This window comes from Abramis brama, assembly GCF_963993115.1.
Source record: "Abramis brama genome assembly, chromosome: 1".
Lineage (NCBI taxonomy): Eukaryota > Metazoa > Chordata > Actinopteri > Cypriniformes > Leuciscidae > Abramis > Abramis brama.
In genome coordinates this window covers 19,729,211-19,745,432 of record NC_139963.1, presented here as the reverse complement: position 1 = coordinate 19,745,432, position 16,222 = coordinate 19,729,211, and the positions used below count along the sequence as shown (strand labels likewise).

General features: G+C 36.9%; 3 protein-coding genes across 4 annotated transcripts; 1 reads left to right on the top strand and 2 right to left on the bottom strand.

Annotated features, from left to right (window-relative positions):
- Positions 1-160: 160 nt before the first annotated feature.
- Positions 161-6,398, bottom strand: hagh (hydroxyacylglutathione hydrolase). Of its 2 annotated transcripts, none has more exons than XM_084117675.1 (9): positions 6,239-6,398; positions 4,670-4,833; positions 4,536-4,600; positions 4,307-4,424; positions 3,655-3,763; positions 2,957-3,060; positions 1,760-1,861; positions 1,590-1,669; positions 161-974 (listed from the first exon to the last, which is right to left on the bottom strand). In XM_084117675.1, exons 1-9 carry the CDS (start codon positions 6,309-6,311, stop codon positions 875-877), a joined length of 915 nt encoding a protein of 304 aa, XP_083973801.1. In that variant the 5' UTR covers positions 6,312-6,398; the 3' UTR covers positions 161-874. The 2 variants fall into 2 exon arrangements, with proteins under 2 accessions (XP_083973801.1, XP_083973802.1); XM_084117676.1 differs by lacking the exon at positions 6,239-6,398 and adding an exon at positions 4,990-5,122.
- Positions 6,399-7,059: 661 nt separating this feature from the next.
- Positions 7,060-8,098, top strand: LOC311085222 (oxaloacetate tautomerase FAHD1, mitochondrial-like). The gene has a single exon (XM_084117655.1). The coding sequence runs from the start codon at positions 7,288-7,290 to the stop codon at positions 7,945-7,947; it is 660 nt and encodes a 219-aa protein (XP_083973781.1). The 5' UTR covers positions 7,060-7,287; the 3' UTR covers positions 7,948-8,098.
- Positions 8,099-10,030: 1,932 nt separating this feature from the next.
- LOC311089723 (uncharacterized protein) lies at positions 10,031-15,691 on the bottom strand. Its single transcript, XM_084124655.1, has 3 exons — positions 14,990-15,691; positions 14,723-14,813; positions 10,031-10,044 (listed from the first exon to the last, which is right to left on the bottom strand). The coding sequence occupies exons 1-2, from the start codon at positions 15,656-15,658 to the stop codon at positions 14,799-14,801; spliced, it is 684 nt and encodes a 227-aa protein (XP_083980781.1). The 5' UTR covers positions 15,659-15,691; the 3' UTR covers positions 10,031-10,044; positions 14,723-14,798.
- Positions 15,692-16,222: the final 531 nt, after the last annotated feature.

Sequence of the window (16,222 nt, the reverse complement as noted above, 5' to 3'; positions counted from 1 at the left end):
CATGATGAAGTTGATCCAGGACTGTTTGGTGTTAAAATACTGCAACATAATTAGTATTTTACAATTAGTACTTATTGTTTCACACAAAGCAGGTAATAAAAAAACTGCATCGTTAAGAAAATCTGTCGCTGCATTTCTAAAAAAAACAAAAACAGCTGTGTACATTTATATTAAAACTTTATTCAGTTTGAATGATTATAATTAAATCTTCTCTTTGTTACTTCTGATGACTAGTGCAAGATTGGCTGAAACGAGACGAAAAGCTAAAACAAGTATGCAGTGTTCAATATTTTCTACATTCAAAATCATTCAGAAACATCAAAATAAATGCAAATTTCTTATGGACATTAAAACACACCAAATTAAATTTAGCTGGACCACCTCGCTTTGTCAACATCTTAAAAATAATTCTTTTCGATTTACAAAAAAACATTGCACATTAAGACGAAACATTCTGAAATAAAACTATAATTTAATTTAACCACACAACATTGGTTCAGACATGGCCTGGATCCTTCCAAAAATAAAACTTACGCAAGTTTACGTAAATAAAACTTGGCCTACAGCACAGACCTAGTACATTTTTTTGAAATGCAAATCGACGGTATTATTGTATATTTTAACGATGAAAACATTATGTTTTTGTTTGATCTATTTCTTGTAACAATGATTTAAATACATTGTTTTGCAGGTTAACATTCCTGTGTATTGCTCATTGAAGATGATACGCTGCCCAAAAATTGTGCTTTTGATATAAATTAAGCATGTGTAAAAAAAAAAAAGCAAGAGTTTATGCATGTGCCTCATGTCCTGCTATTGTTAGTGAAACGATGAGCGTAGTGGCGATGACCATCGCAAAGACAAGCCTGAAAGCTCAGTTCTTCGGGACTCTAAAGCTGTCCTTCTCCTTACGGATACTTTTCATGGCTTCAATCGGGTCACTGGTCCCAGCATGCTCCTGTACCGACTTCTCTCTGAAGTGCAAACACAAAGACCAATGTCTCATTTGTTAACATTAGTTAATGCATTAAGCGATATATTTTTACAGCATTTATTAACCTTTGTTAATATTAGCAAAAAAAAATGTTCATTTTAGTTCACAGTGCATAAACTAATGTTAATAGACAACTCTTTATATAAATGTATTAGTAAATGTTAAGATTATCATTAACAAAGACTAATAAATGCTGTAGAATTCATTGTTAGTTCATGTTAACTAATGTAGCTTACTAATGAAAACTTATTTAATACTAAATTACATTTTAAATAATAAATGTCCTTAAGCATTTTAACATAGATTTTAAAATAATACTTTTTATAATTCTATTTTTTATAATAAAAAATACTTTTTTCTATTTTTTTTTTTTTTCTATTTAATGTTTTTCAATAAGTTCAAACCAATGCTTAAATTTTAAAGTTAACTTGTATGTCCAGATAATGTGAAATGCACAAACAAGTGGTGCAAAAGTCTTAGGAACGTTAGTATTTTCACCCCCCAAAAAAATGGTTTTAAGTGAGTTACTTCTATCTTTTGCTGTAGATATAAATAAGTGTATATTTACTGTATATTTGGGAATGATTTGACATACCTCACTCTCATGAAGGGGTTAAATGTGAACTCATCAGCCACCGTAGAAGGAATGGTCGGCTCTCCGTTATCGTATTTTTCCTAATCAATGTAAGACAAGGTTATTCAAACACATGCACTATGATAGTATTTGCAACGCAAGTAAATGAATGTTAGAGAAGAGTTAAACACCTTAGCCCATGCCAACTTTGTCCGGACGGCCTCGTTTTTTGGCTCGACGTGCCGTGCAAATTTCAGATTATTGATCGTGTACTCGTGCCCACAGTACACGCGCTGAAACCAGAGGAAATTGTGAGTTTTAGAACATGCGACTTTTTATTACTTAAAGGGTAACTCTCGCCAAAATGCAACCTAGGGTCTTTTTGTTAATCTACCCGAGGCAAACTTTCGTGTAAAAGCATAATTAGAATGGAAACGCCACTTTTAAGTTTGACCGTATTTTCGTTTTCGGTCAACTGCCTTTTGAATGGGAGTGCTTGGGGCACGACTATGATAGCATCAAAATCGCTATTTTTAAAACACTAAGAAGGCTCGACACAACATGAAACCAGGGGGTCTACACATGAACTCGAGCATTGAGAACATTGTTTGTGTACACAAAGTTTACTAAAAAGAAAGGTTTTGTACGACTCACTTTATCAGTTAAGTGTTTCCGGTGGCTGGAATTTTGCCAGTCAAAAGTAGTCGATCTCCGAATGCAACGTAACATGAGGAGAGTAAAGATGGAAAGCTCCTAAAGCTTAGTTCCATATAAATTCACGGATAATTTGTTGTTTTGTCGTTAGTGAAAATCAATATTGACCTTGTATTTGACAAAGGATCCTCATATAAGAAGCAATACTAAAATTCAGAGTCAGTTCATTCACATTCGGAGATCGACTATTTTTGACTGACAAAATGCCGGCGGACACAGCTACAGTCGTACAGAGTCGTACAAAACCTTTCTTTTTAGTAAATTCTGTGTACACAAACAATGTTCTCAATGCTCGAGTTCATGTGTAGAGCCCCTGGTGATACTTCAAGCACAGTTTCATGTTGTGTCGAGCCTTCTTACTGTTTTAAAAATAGAGATTTTGATACTATCACTGTAGTGCCCCAAGCACTCCCATTCAAAAGGCAATTTGACCGAAAACGAAAATACGGTCAATCATAAAAGTGGCGTTTCCATTCTAATTATGCTTTTACACGAATGTTTGACTCGGGTAGATTAACAAAAAGACCCTAGGTTGCATTTTGGCGAGAGTTACCCTTAAAACGTGTTTTTTCTTTTTTTACAGTAAGAGTTTAACAGCATTAAAATTAAATGTTCAGTGATATTTTACAGCACAAAGACAGAGATTTGAGTTTAGAGTTTAGGGGAATTGTTACCGTCTCTGGAGGAAGACGGCCTAAAACCTCGATCAGGGCTTTGTACATCTCATCAGCGGTACCCTCAAAAAACTTCCCACAGCCGGCCACGAACAGAGTATCTCCTATTCAGAATGTGAACGTAATAATAAGAAAAAATCTGCTTGTCAATACAGTTCTACAAAGTGTGCATATGTCAGACTGGCAGAATAGTTTTTTGTAGTCTCTGCTCAAAAATGTGGAACTTAAAAGTTCAAAAGTTTGGGGTCAGTATGATTTTTTTAATTTTTACATTTTTATCCATCATGGATACATTAATTTGATAAAAAGTGACAGTAAAGACATTTTTAATGTTACAAAAAGTATAAATGCTGATCTTTTGCACTTTCTATTAATCAAAGAACAACATTCTTAGGATGTCAATCAATCAGAAATGTTTCTTGAGCATCAAATCATCGTTAGAATGATTTCTGAAGGATCATGTGACACTGAAGACTGGAGTAATGATGCTGAAAATTCAGCTTTGATCACAGGAATAAATTACATTTTAAAATATGTTAAAGTAGAAAACAGTTATTTTAGATTGTAATAATATTTCACAATATTACTGTATCTTTGATCAAGTAAATGCAGCATTGGTGAGCAGAACAGACTTCTTTAAAAAACAAGTCTTACTGAACTCAAACTTTTGAACGGTAGTGTATGAAAATGTGTCTTACCCGTAAACACAGCTGGTGGTTCGGTGCTGTTGTCTTTTGTTACAAAATAGCAGATGTGGCCGGTGGTGTGACACGGCGTAAACAAACACTTTACATTCAGAGAGCCCACCTGGAACGATCAAACAATCTGAAATGTGTCCAGCGGTATGAAGCGCATGCTTCTGATTGGCTAAGCTGCATTCAAAGCCAATTTGTGCCATTCAAAAGTTTGGGGTCAATAAGATTTATTAATATTTTGAAAGAAGTCTCTTCTGCTCACTAAGGCTGCATTTACTTAATCAAAAACAGTAATACTGTGAAATATTATTACAATTTAAAATAACCGATTTCTATGTTAATCTGTTTTAAATTGTATATTCCTGTGATGTTAAAGCTGAATTTTCAGCATCATTACCCCAGTCTTCAGTGTCACATGATCCTTCAGAAATCATTCTAATATGATGATTTGATGCTCAAGAAACATTTATTACCATTATCAGTGTTGAAAACAGTTGTGCTGATTAATAATTTTTTGAAAACCTTTTTTACAGGATTCTTTGATGTCTTTAATGTCACTTTGGATCAATTTATCACATAAAACTATTAAATTCTGTAAAAAACAACTGACCCCAAACGTTCGAACAGTAGTATATATTAAATAAACCAGTCTTACTTTGAAAGTGTTGCAGTGTGTGACTTTCTGAGTTAAAGCTCCCACTCGGTCATCTCCTCCGTACACTGTCAGTCCCGGCATGAGCTTCACCAGCTTCTCATTTCCTCCAGCGTGATCCCTGGAAGTTATGAAACATCACCTCTAATTCCCCAATCAAACTGTCATATTAGTGTGCATGGGCTGCATACATACCACAGAATGATTGGACTTTATTACAGGTCTGACTTACCAGTGATGATGAGTGGTCAGGACAGTTTTGAGCTTCACGCCATGCTTTTTCACCGCATCTACAACCTGAGACAGATGACAGTTATGAATCCATGCGATGCACACTGTGTAATATGCACAATGAGATATTCTTACTTTCTGGGGCTCTACTGGATCGACGATGGCTGCCTCCTTGGTGTCTTCATCGATGAGGAGGTACATGTAGTTGTCGGTGAGCGCAGGAAGCAGTTCGACCTTCATATCTGACTGTTCCACCAGAGATGATTTCCTAAGAGCGGAGTGAAACCAGGCTGTAGGAACTTCAAAACAGAGGTTTGGGATCAGGAAATGTTCTCGCTTGAATAACACGCATGTATGTTTAGAATTTCAAAACGTGATGAAAAATGTATTTTGCTACCAAAATACCAGTTACTACAATTTGAGATAATGTATAATACGTTTTACATCATTTCTACCTGATAAATCTGGTCATTTATGCTCATAAGTTCCTGGTAGTCGACCTTGTCTAGGTTTCTGAGGAACTGGTTAGGCTCATTATCCACGTAACGGAAGTGCTTCATCAGCTTGCCTACTTTAAACTGGTTCGACCTGCTTTTTCCAATGTTGAAATGAAATTAATCCAAATGACAAAAAAATTATAATAATAATAATTCTGAAACATCTCATTCAGTTTGAAGGAGTTCCTACATTCTTATATTATGATTATACTAAAGTTACTGTAGTATTTTGGTGGAAACTACAGTTAGTCGTATTGGTAGTAATATTGTGAAACATTACTGCATTTTGAAATTCTATTTGAATATCCTTTAAAATGTAATTTATTCCTGTGATGGTAAAGCTGTATTTTCAGCATCATTACTCCAGTCTTCAGTGTCACATGATCCTTCAGAAATCATTCTAATATGCCGATTTGTTGATCAAGAAACATTTATTATAATTATCATCAATGCTTTTTTTAAGGCTCTTCGATTAATAGAAAGTTCAAAACAACATTATTTTTTTTAAACAGAAATTAAGTTTCTTTACTGTCATTTTTTGATCAATTTAATGCATCCAAGCTGAATAAAACTAGTAATTTCTTTAAAAATATATATGTTTGAGACCTTACCATTATAAAAAATGTAGGGCTCAAATCAACACTTGGTGTTCATTTATAATTTATGGAAAATGCGTATATATTGTGAGAAAATTGTTTATGTTTTGATGCTAGTTTAGTCATTTTCTCCCTATTGCATCTAATGCAATACTGTAAAATATAATGCACGGCGTATTATATTATTGCAATACGGGTGTGTTAACACCAAAGTGCGAATTAAGAAATCTTTGATAAATAGTGTTACAACTTTCAATTGCACAACGCAGAACAAACATAAAGCACGAAGTGTTTACACTTACGTCACTCCACACGCACGACATGGAAAGTGTTGCATTTTGCCTTTTGCATGAACACTAATCAAGAATGCGTTATTATCATAGACGGTTATTATCTATTCATGCCACATGTCATGCTCGATGACATTCGTCAACAGCCAAGATGATGTAACTCCGCACTGTTTAGGGAACACTTCTTTTACTAGACCAAAACACTGACTGCTATTACACCAACGGTTCTGTGACAGCACTGACATATGGATGCATATGCATTTCGATAAATAAGGCATGCTTTCTGATCATGCGCGAGGGAAGATCCTCGTGTAAACATACCGAGTTTATGCGCGACAGCAGCTCCGAGAGCACCGAGAGTGCAGGCACTCGCCGCCAGTGTCCTGAACCGCATATCAGGACTTCGGCTGTCTGATATTACAGCCAGGACAGGGAGGAGGAAGTAGAATGTCTGGTTTAAAGTGCAAAACAGCCCACTTTTTAACTTTGACCCCTCGTTTAACCAATCCAATACGAGGGAGTGTCGCGCGCTCAGTAATCCACGCTGTTTTTGAGGTTATTTACGAATCCTACTATAGTGAAGGCTTGGCCGTTTAATCAGGACTCATGTCACATGACCTAATTAATATTCAATAAGAGCCATTACAATACAATACAATACAACGTACAGTAAGCCGCTATATAAATTGATACAACAGTTAGAAAATAAAAACATTTAAATTAGAACAAAAGACAAAATTTGCAAATCAAATAATTTGAATCAAAATCAAAAAATTTGACAAAATCAAATACTGACATTTTTAATGCAATTAATTCATATATATATATATATATATATATATATATATATATATATATATATATATATATATATATATATATATATATATATCCATAAATATAAATCCATAAATCCATATCCGTTTTGTTGATGCAAACAATAGAAATGCAAAAAAGTTTATGCGAGCAATAGAAAACAATACAAAAATAGCTAAAGACTTGGGAATGTAACTCGAGCTTTTGTCATTGGATGGCCAAACTAGTAGCGTCAGCAAAACCTAATTAATATTCAATAACGCAGCTTTCGCCATTGGACAGATTTCAAGAACTCTTGTGAGACCTAGTTAATATTCATAAGGTAAGCCTTTGCCGTAGTAGGATTATTGATATCGCTTTTCGGGCTTCGTGATTGTGATGGACTTCTTCAAGCCAAATAATGTTTCTTGGACTTAACTCCAGACAATCGTATCAGTTTCTTGATTGTTCTATTTGTACTAGATGTACATATTTCGTAATGTACTACTAACGCGTCTCATCGCCCTCCGTTATCAAGCGACCAAAGGTCATCTTATTTCCGGCCTCAGGACAAAATGAGCACGAGGAATATTGTTCGCTTTTGGGAATGGGGAAAGAAAATAATATGCGTCGGGAGAAACTATGCAGATCACGCCATCGAACTCAAAAATGCGATTCCCAGCGAGCCTGTGCTCTTCCTGAAGCCCCCGTCTGCTTACATTAGGGAAGGGTCTCCTATTCTGGTCCCCTTCTACACCAGCAATCTCCACCATGAAGTTGAGCTCGGGGTGGTCATTGGTAAAGGAGGAACTGCTATTCCTCAGTCTTCAGCCATGGACCATGTGGCTGGATATGTGTTATGCCTGGACATGACAGCTCGAGACATTCAGGACGAATGCAAGTCCAAAGGTCTTCCATGGACCCTGGCCAAAGCTTTCAACACCTCATGCCCCATTAGTGACTTCATCCCCAAGGAGAAGATCCCAGACCCTGGGAGCATCAATCTGTGGTTGAAGGTGAACGATATCCTGAAACAGAGTGGAAGCACATCCCAGATGATCTTTTCCGTCCCATTTCTCATAAACTACATCAGTGAGATCATCTCTTTGGAAGAAGGCGATCTCATTCTCACTGGGACCCCTAAAGGAGTGTCAAGCGTCCAGGAACATGATGAACTTCAAGCTGGGATTGATGGCATTGTGACTATGACATTTAAAGTTGATAGAAAAAGTTGATTTGATCATCGAGAATTAACATTCTTGAGTCTCAAATTGCTTCAAAGCACAAGCATTTTGATTTGTTTTAAATGTGAATACAATGTCAGACAAGGACATAACATTGTATAATGTTTAATCTTTTCTAAATAAAAAAGATCTGACTACATCATATTTTGTGGTCGTCTCATGCTTTTCTCATTCTGCAAAATGACCTGTGGCTGATTTGCTTTCTCACTTTCTCAAGACCCCTGGCCGTTGAAGTTACAATGTGTACTATTTAACGGGACAAAATGTACTTTAATCAGAGCAGCTTTGTTTTTCAAATTGACTAATTATTGCATACTGTAGATCAGTTACATGAATAAACATGAAAAACAGCAGCTCATCCACACATGTAGGAAAATCTGTTCTCAAATGTCACCTTTTAAGTAGCCATTTAAGTTGATGCTGACACCAGAAAATTGATATGGTGCACAGTTACACACACACACACACACACACACTGCTACAAAGACTGTAAATGTGTCCTTATAGGTTCAAAGTATCAAGCTCTATATTCATTCCCATAAACAATTCATTTACTAATCCTGTTTTTTAAAGATGTTTAAGGGGGATTTTAAACTTTAAACATCTCCTGGGCTTTTCATCAATATGTAACAACAGAAAAATGCAAAAAACAAAACAACAGGTTAAAAATCAAACATTTTGGATTCTTTTGCCCAGGTAATGTGTGTGACTTCCAGCTCCACTTTCCACCCTACCAACATGCTGCTTCATTATTGGGTAAAATTTGGCCATTAGCTCCACCTCTTTAAGAAAATGAAAGCAAAAATGGTACAAAATCTCGCAAAGCCTCCTTAAAGAGTGTGCGGTATTACTGCCCCTTAGAGGAACATGTTGCAGTTGTTTGGACCGAGTTTGATATTCAGATTTTTTTTAAATTCTTTTAAAAATTCAGACAGTTTTCCATCTCAACTTCAAAGGGTGTGACTTGTTGCTTGGACCTAAAAGATTATTTACACGCAGGCGACTTTTTCATTTGTAATCCAGGATAAATGCTTTTGAATTAAATTAATGATTGAAATCTTTGTAGTGAGCACACAAGCAGTGATATACAAAAACAGCAGAACGTTTCCAAAACTGGATCTTTTGGCATTGTTCTAAACATGTAAATACATAAATTATTTAAAGTGGTAAACATTTTAAAGCTGATCTCCACATGACCAAGTGAGGCTGCAGAAATGATCATGTCAGTATTTAGGATCCTTGTCATCAAGTCACCAAGAAGTACACATTAAAAATAACTATTGATCTATAACAGGCAAACTAAGATAAAATGTGCACTAGCATTCAAAAGTTAAGACTCGAGTCAGTATATGGTTTTTATTATTATTATGAAATAAAGAACTTACTTTTAAATAAAGAATAAAGAATGCTTTTATTCAGCAAAGATGCATTCAATCCCATTTCAAATAAATGCTGTTCTTCTGAACTTTCTATTCATCAAGAATCCTGAAATAAAAGATCATGGTTTCCACAAAAATATGAAGCAGCACAACTGTTTTCAACATTGATATTGATCAGAAATGTTTCTTGAGCGTTAAAAATCTTCATATTATAATGATTTCTGAAAGATTATGTGACGGTGAAGACTGGAGTAATAGATTACATTCTAACATAAAGTTAAATAGAAAACAGTTCTTTTAAATTATAATGATCAAATAAATACAGCATTGGTGAGCAGAAGAGACTTTTATTAAAAAAATGTAAAAAAATCTTAATGATTCTTGAACTTTTGAACGGTAGTGTATTGTGAAACATATATATATATATATATATATAGGCTACTCTATGTAGTGTATAGAGTATAAAAGATTTGATCTGGCATAGTTGTGCGTATTGATTGGTAGTAGCAGTTATTGGGAGAAAGCTTCTTGATGTTTCCCATGAGGCTGTTTTACACATCATCACTCTGAACGCTCCAACGTGGGCTTTTCATCAGAGTGTTTCATTCACCATCCACACGGTAAACACATCCAAGCTTCTCCATATGCTCTTACTTACTATGCTCTCATGCTTATCCGACCATCCGGCTCTACTGCTGCTCATTCTAGACTGTGGAAGAAACAACTGTATTAAAAGACATACTGTACACAGATAGAAGCCGTTATCAATAGCTTACTTGAAGAAATACAGCATATTAGTATTGACATCATTTTAACCATTAGTTTACAAATTCAGATCACATTCACACATTACAAATTCTATCACAGTGGTATATTAGATATTTTATTTTAAAATTATTATAGGGCATTATTCAATAATAATATACATCTAAATACAGTAGTCAACATTTGAAGTGGATCAAAACCTTTCATCAAAGTTATACATGAATTTTGAACAATACCCGTTCTTGTCTTAGGACAACTTTTTGATCCACTTCAAATGTTGACTACTGTATAGATTCAAGATGAACGATGAATTCAAGATGAAGGCACACAAGTAAAAGCAAACACACAGGTGCTGACAATCAGTGTTGAAGGTCTGCAGGTAATTGCTAGGACACGCCTCTCACACGGTTCTCAGCACTAAAGCTATAAATTACAATAATAAACAGAAACACAGGCAACAGATAGCATGCATATACCTTCATGCATATATTGCTAGGACACGCCTCTCACATGATTCTCAGCACTAAAGCTGTTGGTCACAATGTAAGCAAAAAACACAAGCAACAGGTAGCATGCATATATTCATGCATACACATGCATACACATTCATGCATACATATACATATGCATACACATACATATACAATACATATGAAAAGTAAGTAATCACAAGAAAGAACAATGTTACAAAATCACAGAAAAGGTCTATAATCTATCTCCTCATTTAATCCTGGATAGTCCATTGCTTTAAAACTCCATATCCAAAAGGTTTCACGTTGCAATAACCGTTTTAAAATGTCACCTCTACGTATTGATTTTTTAATAATTTCAATGCCCTGAATTCTCAAAGATGATGGGTCACTATGATGTATTTCTTTATAGTGTTTGGCCATAGGGTAATCTTCGTTGTTGACTCGGATTGCGTATTTGTGTTCATAAAACCGCTCTTTTAGTTTTCTTTTAGTTCTGCCCACATAGAAACACCCACATGGGCATTGTAGGCGGTAGACCACATATTCAGAGTTGCAGTTAATAAAACCATTAGTCTTAAATTCTCTCTGCGTTCTCAGATCACAAAAAATCTTACTCTGAATGACACCCTCACAATGACTGCAAGACCCACACCTATAGGTCCCCCACAATCCTTTTTCTAGCCATGTTTTTTGTTTAGGACCTGGAAGGTAACTTCTTACAAGTTTGTCCCTTATGGATGGTGCCTTCCTGAACACAGTCATAGGTGGCTCTGGAAAAACGTTTTTCAGAATAGGATCACTTTGAATTAACCCCCAATTGGACTTAATTATTTGTTTCATTTCAGAGGCACTACTACTATATTGGGTAACAAAGACAGGTCTGGAGTTGTTTTTAGCCATGTCTTTCCTCCTCTTTTTTTTTAGTAGGTCAGAGTGTGTTGTGGAGCGTGCTTTTATTATTGCTTTTTCTATTATCATTGGTGAGTAGCCCCTAGCCCTGAACCTTAATGTCATATCTTGAGCCTGCATTTCGAAATCAGAGTCTTTGTTGCAGATTAATGTGTTATTTGGCTAAGACGCTGAAATTGTCCAAAAGGAATGTTATCTTTCAGGCTCCTTGGATGGAAGCTGTCAGCCCTCAATAAAGTGTTTCTATCTGTGCTTTTCCTATATATTGTTGTGTACAAGAGATTATTATCATCTATGGAGATAGTCAAATCCAAAAAATTAATAGATGTTTTTGAATGTTCAATTGACAGTTTTATATTTGGGTTAGTTGTATTGATGTACTCATGAAACTGCAAAAGTTCTTCCTCATTCCCAGACCAAACAAAGAGAATATCATCGATAAAGCGTCCCCAAAATACTATCTTATCACAGAATTTGTTACTAGATCGATTATATATGTATTGCTCTTCCCAGTGACCTAAAAATAAATTGGCATAATTAGGAGCAAAACATGCACCCATCGCTGTGCCCTTGAGCTGTCTAAAGAAATTGTCTTGAAAAAGGAACACATTATTGTAAAAAATTCTGTGAGAGAAAGTAAAAAATGGTTGGGTGGTGACGTCTCCGACCTATGTAACAAATAATGTTGTAAGGCTAATAGGCCTCCTGGTGGTTAATATTGGTATATAGGGAGGCTACATCTAAAGTCACCAAATAACAATTTTTGACATTTGTGATATTCATAAGTTTACATAGCACATCAGTAGTGTCTTCAATGAAAGAAGGGAGATCCTGCACTAAAGGTTTTATAAAAAAAGTCCACAAATTGGGAGCAGGGCTCAGTCAAGGATCCATTGCCTGAGATAATGGGTCTACCCTCAGGTTGTTCTAAATTCTTATGGATCTTAAGCAACAAGTAGAAACATGGCATTTGGGGATTCTCATTCATTAGAAAAACAAATTCATTGTCTGAGATCCATTTTTGGTCTCTACCAAAAGATAAAATGTCTTTTTCGGTTCCTGCCCCTAAATGTATATAAACTGTAAGAGAACATTCACGTCAGGCTTGGTGACTGCAGCTGCCGACGGCTCGTGTTCTCAATAAAGAATCCTGCTGAAGAAACAACCAAGTCAACAAGGTCGTTCGATTCTAAGTTCACAACAGGTCTGATAAGTACGATCTAAACCAGTTTAATGCCTGTCCCTGAACACCAGTGTAATTTTGTAGTCTATCTAATAGTATTTTGTGATCTATAGTGTCGAACGCAGCACTAAGATCGAGTAAAACTAGTATTGAGATACAGCCTTGGTCAGAAGCTAGAAGTAAATCATTTGTAATTTTAACGAGCGCAGTTTCTGTGCTATGATGCTATGATGAAATTTTTCATAGATATCATTTTCTTGCAAGAAAGAGCACAATTGAGCAGACACAACTTTTTTCTAGTATTTTAGACATAAATGGAAGATTTGAAATGGGTCTGTAATTTTCTAGATTATTATGATCTAATTGTGGTTTCTTAATAAGAGGTTTTATAACTGCCAACTTGAATATTCTTGGAACATGACCTAAAGATAAAAACGAGTTAATAATATTGAGAAGAGGCTCTTCCACTACAGGTAACACTTCTTTCAGTAGTTAGTGGGTATTGGATCTAATAAACATGTTGTTGGTTTAGATGCAATGATAAGGTTATTTAGCTCTTCCTATCCTATAGTTGTAAAACACTGTAGTTTTTCTTGAGGGGTGATAATTGAGGCTGAATCATAAGACATCATTAAAGATTGTACATTTACAATTGTGTTTCTGATGCTTTCTATTTTCTCAGTGAAGAAATTCATAAAATCGTTATTACTACACTGTAACGGAATATTTTGCTCAGGTGACGTCTGTTTATTTGTTAGTCTAGCCACGGTGTTAAATAAAAACCTTGGATTATTTTGGTTATTTTCTATTAGTTTGCGGAGATGCTCAGCCCTGGCTGCTTTTAGGGCCTTTTTATAATGTGACATACTGTCTTTCCACGCGATTCTAAAGACCTCTAAATTAGTTTGTTTCCATTTACGCTCTAAATTACGAGTTTCTCTCTTGATAACATGCGTAGCACTGTTGTACCATGGTGCTTTAGTTTTCTCTCTAACCTTTTTTAATCTAATTGGTGCAACAATGTTTAATGTACTAGAGAAAATGGTGCTCATAGTGCTAGTCATTTCCTCTAGTTCATCTGTTTGTTTGGGTTCACTGAGCAGCTGAGATAGATCAGGTAAGCTATTTGAGAATCTATCTATAGTTGTTGGAAGGATTGTTCTGCCTGGTCGATAACGTGGCGCAGCGTGACAAATTTCAGCAGTAGGTAGTATGCAAGTGACCATGTAATGGTCAGTGACTTCATCACTTTGCGGTATAATATCTATATCGGTTGGATTGGTTCCATGTGATATAATTAAATCTAGCGTATGATTAAGACAATGAGTGGGACCAGTGACGTTTTGCTTGACCCCAAAGGAGTTTAATAAATCTGTAAACGCAGCCCCTAACGCATCATTTGTGTTATCTACGTACATGTTAAAATCTCCAACAATTAATGCTTTATCAACATTGACCAATAGATCTGAGAGAAAGTCTGCAAACTCTTTTAGGAAATCAGCATAGGGCCCTGGAGGTCTATATACAGTAGCCAAGGCTAGAGATAATAGGGATTTCTTTCTTACATCTAAGAGAGTAACATTTAGCACAAGTACTTCAAACGAATTAAACCTGTGACCTGTTTTCTGAGTAACATTAAGAATATCTTTATAGATTGTTGCAACACCGCCGCCACGACCAATCAGACGGGGCTCATGCTTAAAACAGTATCCAGGAGGAGTAGACTCATTAAGACCGAAATAATCATTTGGTTTAAGCCAGGTTTCAGTAAGGCAAAGTACATCGAAACTATTATCTGTGACCATTTCATTTACAATAACCGCCTTAGGTGTGAGCGATCTAATGTTAAGAAGACCTAGCTTTATAAATTGTTTTTGTTCACTAATATTGAGATTTTCTGGTTTAATCACAATTTGATTTTTCCTAGATCCTACAGTAGATTTAATGTTTGACCTCACTAAACAAGGAATAGACACAGTTTCAATATAATGTTCTACATTGGTACTTATATCAATTAGGTTTGGACAGCAAAGAGTGTGATTTGGACTTTGACTTACTAGTCATATGGTGTACAACGCTTTGGAGATGTTGTCCGACAGAAGAGCCGCTCCGATTCTGCTGGGGTGAAGGCCATCAGCACGGAAGAGCCTAGGTCGCTCCCAGAACAGATTCCAATTATTTACAAAGAGCAGTCTCTGTTCATTACACCATGACATTAACCATTCATTTAGAGCAAATTATCTACTGAACCTTTCATGTCCTAGTCGGTACGTGGGAAGCGGTCCAGACACGATGATCGTTGTTTCAGGCGATGTGCTGCTTACCGTCTCAATCAGGCTCCTGTAGTCCTTCATCAGAACCTCCGTCTGCCGCAGCCTGATGTCATTCGTTCCCGCGTGCAGTATGACAGCTCCGACGCGCTTGTCACCGTTCAGGATCTTGGGAACCTGCGCAGCTACATCGAGAACACGAGCACCAGGAAAGCAGTGAGTGCGCACCTTACCTTTACCTGAGGAAGTGTGGACATGCCGGACGATGGAAGTGCCGATGATCACAGCGTCGCGTTCCGTCTTGCGTAGAGGGGAGAAGCGGTTCCGGGTGGAGATCTCGAAGGCCGGGAGGGGCGGAGAGGTCCTTGCTCTGGTCCTGGCTCGCGTCTTCCGCTTCGGAATCACCCAGGGTCCATGGTGATGTGTCGGTGCCGGAGTGAACGAAACCAGGGATGATTGCATCCTGGCTGCTCGGGTCCTGTGCAGAGAAACACACGGAGTAGACGAGGTCGGAGTCAAAAGGTTACTAACCACTGACTTGTGAGCATCGGCGCGTGATGTTTCAAGCGCGGATCGCCGATCTCGCAGCTCGGCCTGTCTCTCTAGTAGGTCGCGGATCTGCTTCTCCACGTACTCAAGCTCTAACTGCAACGAATGCAGCTCGAAGGTGTCCTCACCTGCACTCAAAGGTAACGTTAGACATACATCCGTTATATTCGCCATTATAGCAGATGTGCTATAATGGCGAATTATAGCTTTCAGTGATACAGGTGTAAATAAGACGATCAATAGGCGCAACCACGCATGCAATGCTAGCGGGCTAGTAGCGGAAGTTCGGATATAAGTAGCGATATCAAAGCAATCCGATTGTTTTTTAAAGAGAACAGTATTCCAGATACAGTGAGGAAAATAAGTATTTGAACACCCTGCTATTTTGCAAGTTCTCCCACTTAGAAATCATGGAGGGGTCTGAAATTGTCATCGTAGGTGCATGTCCACTGTGAGAGACATAAGCCGCTTTCCGACCAAGTAGTTCTAGGAACTTAGTTCTAGGAACTGTCCACTTCTAAACAGTTCTAAGAACTACTCTCCCCCAAACTCGGATTTGCTGTTTGCGTTCGCACTGGCCAAGTGGCCATAGGAACTGGTAGGAGGGGTAAGGGAGTGACCCAAGCACGGTGACTTTTATTTTGACGGCGCGACGGACCTTTATTTTGGCGGCGCTGAGAACGCCAGAGCAAACAATGCTCGCATTCTCTGTGTTTATTAGTTAGCAATCTGTCTAAC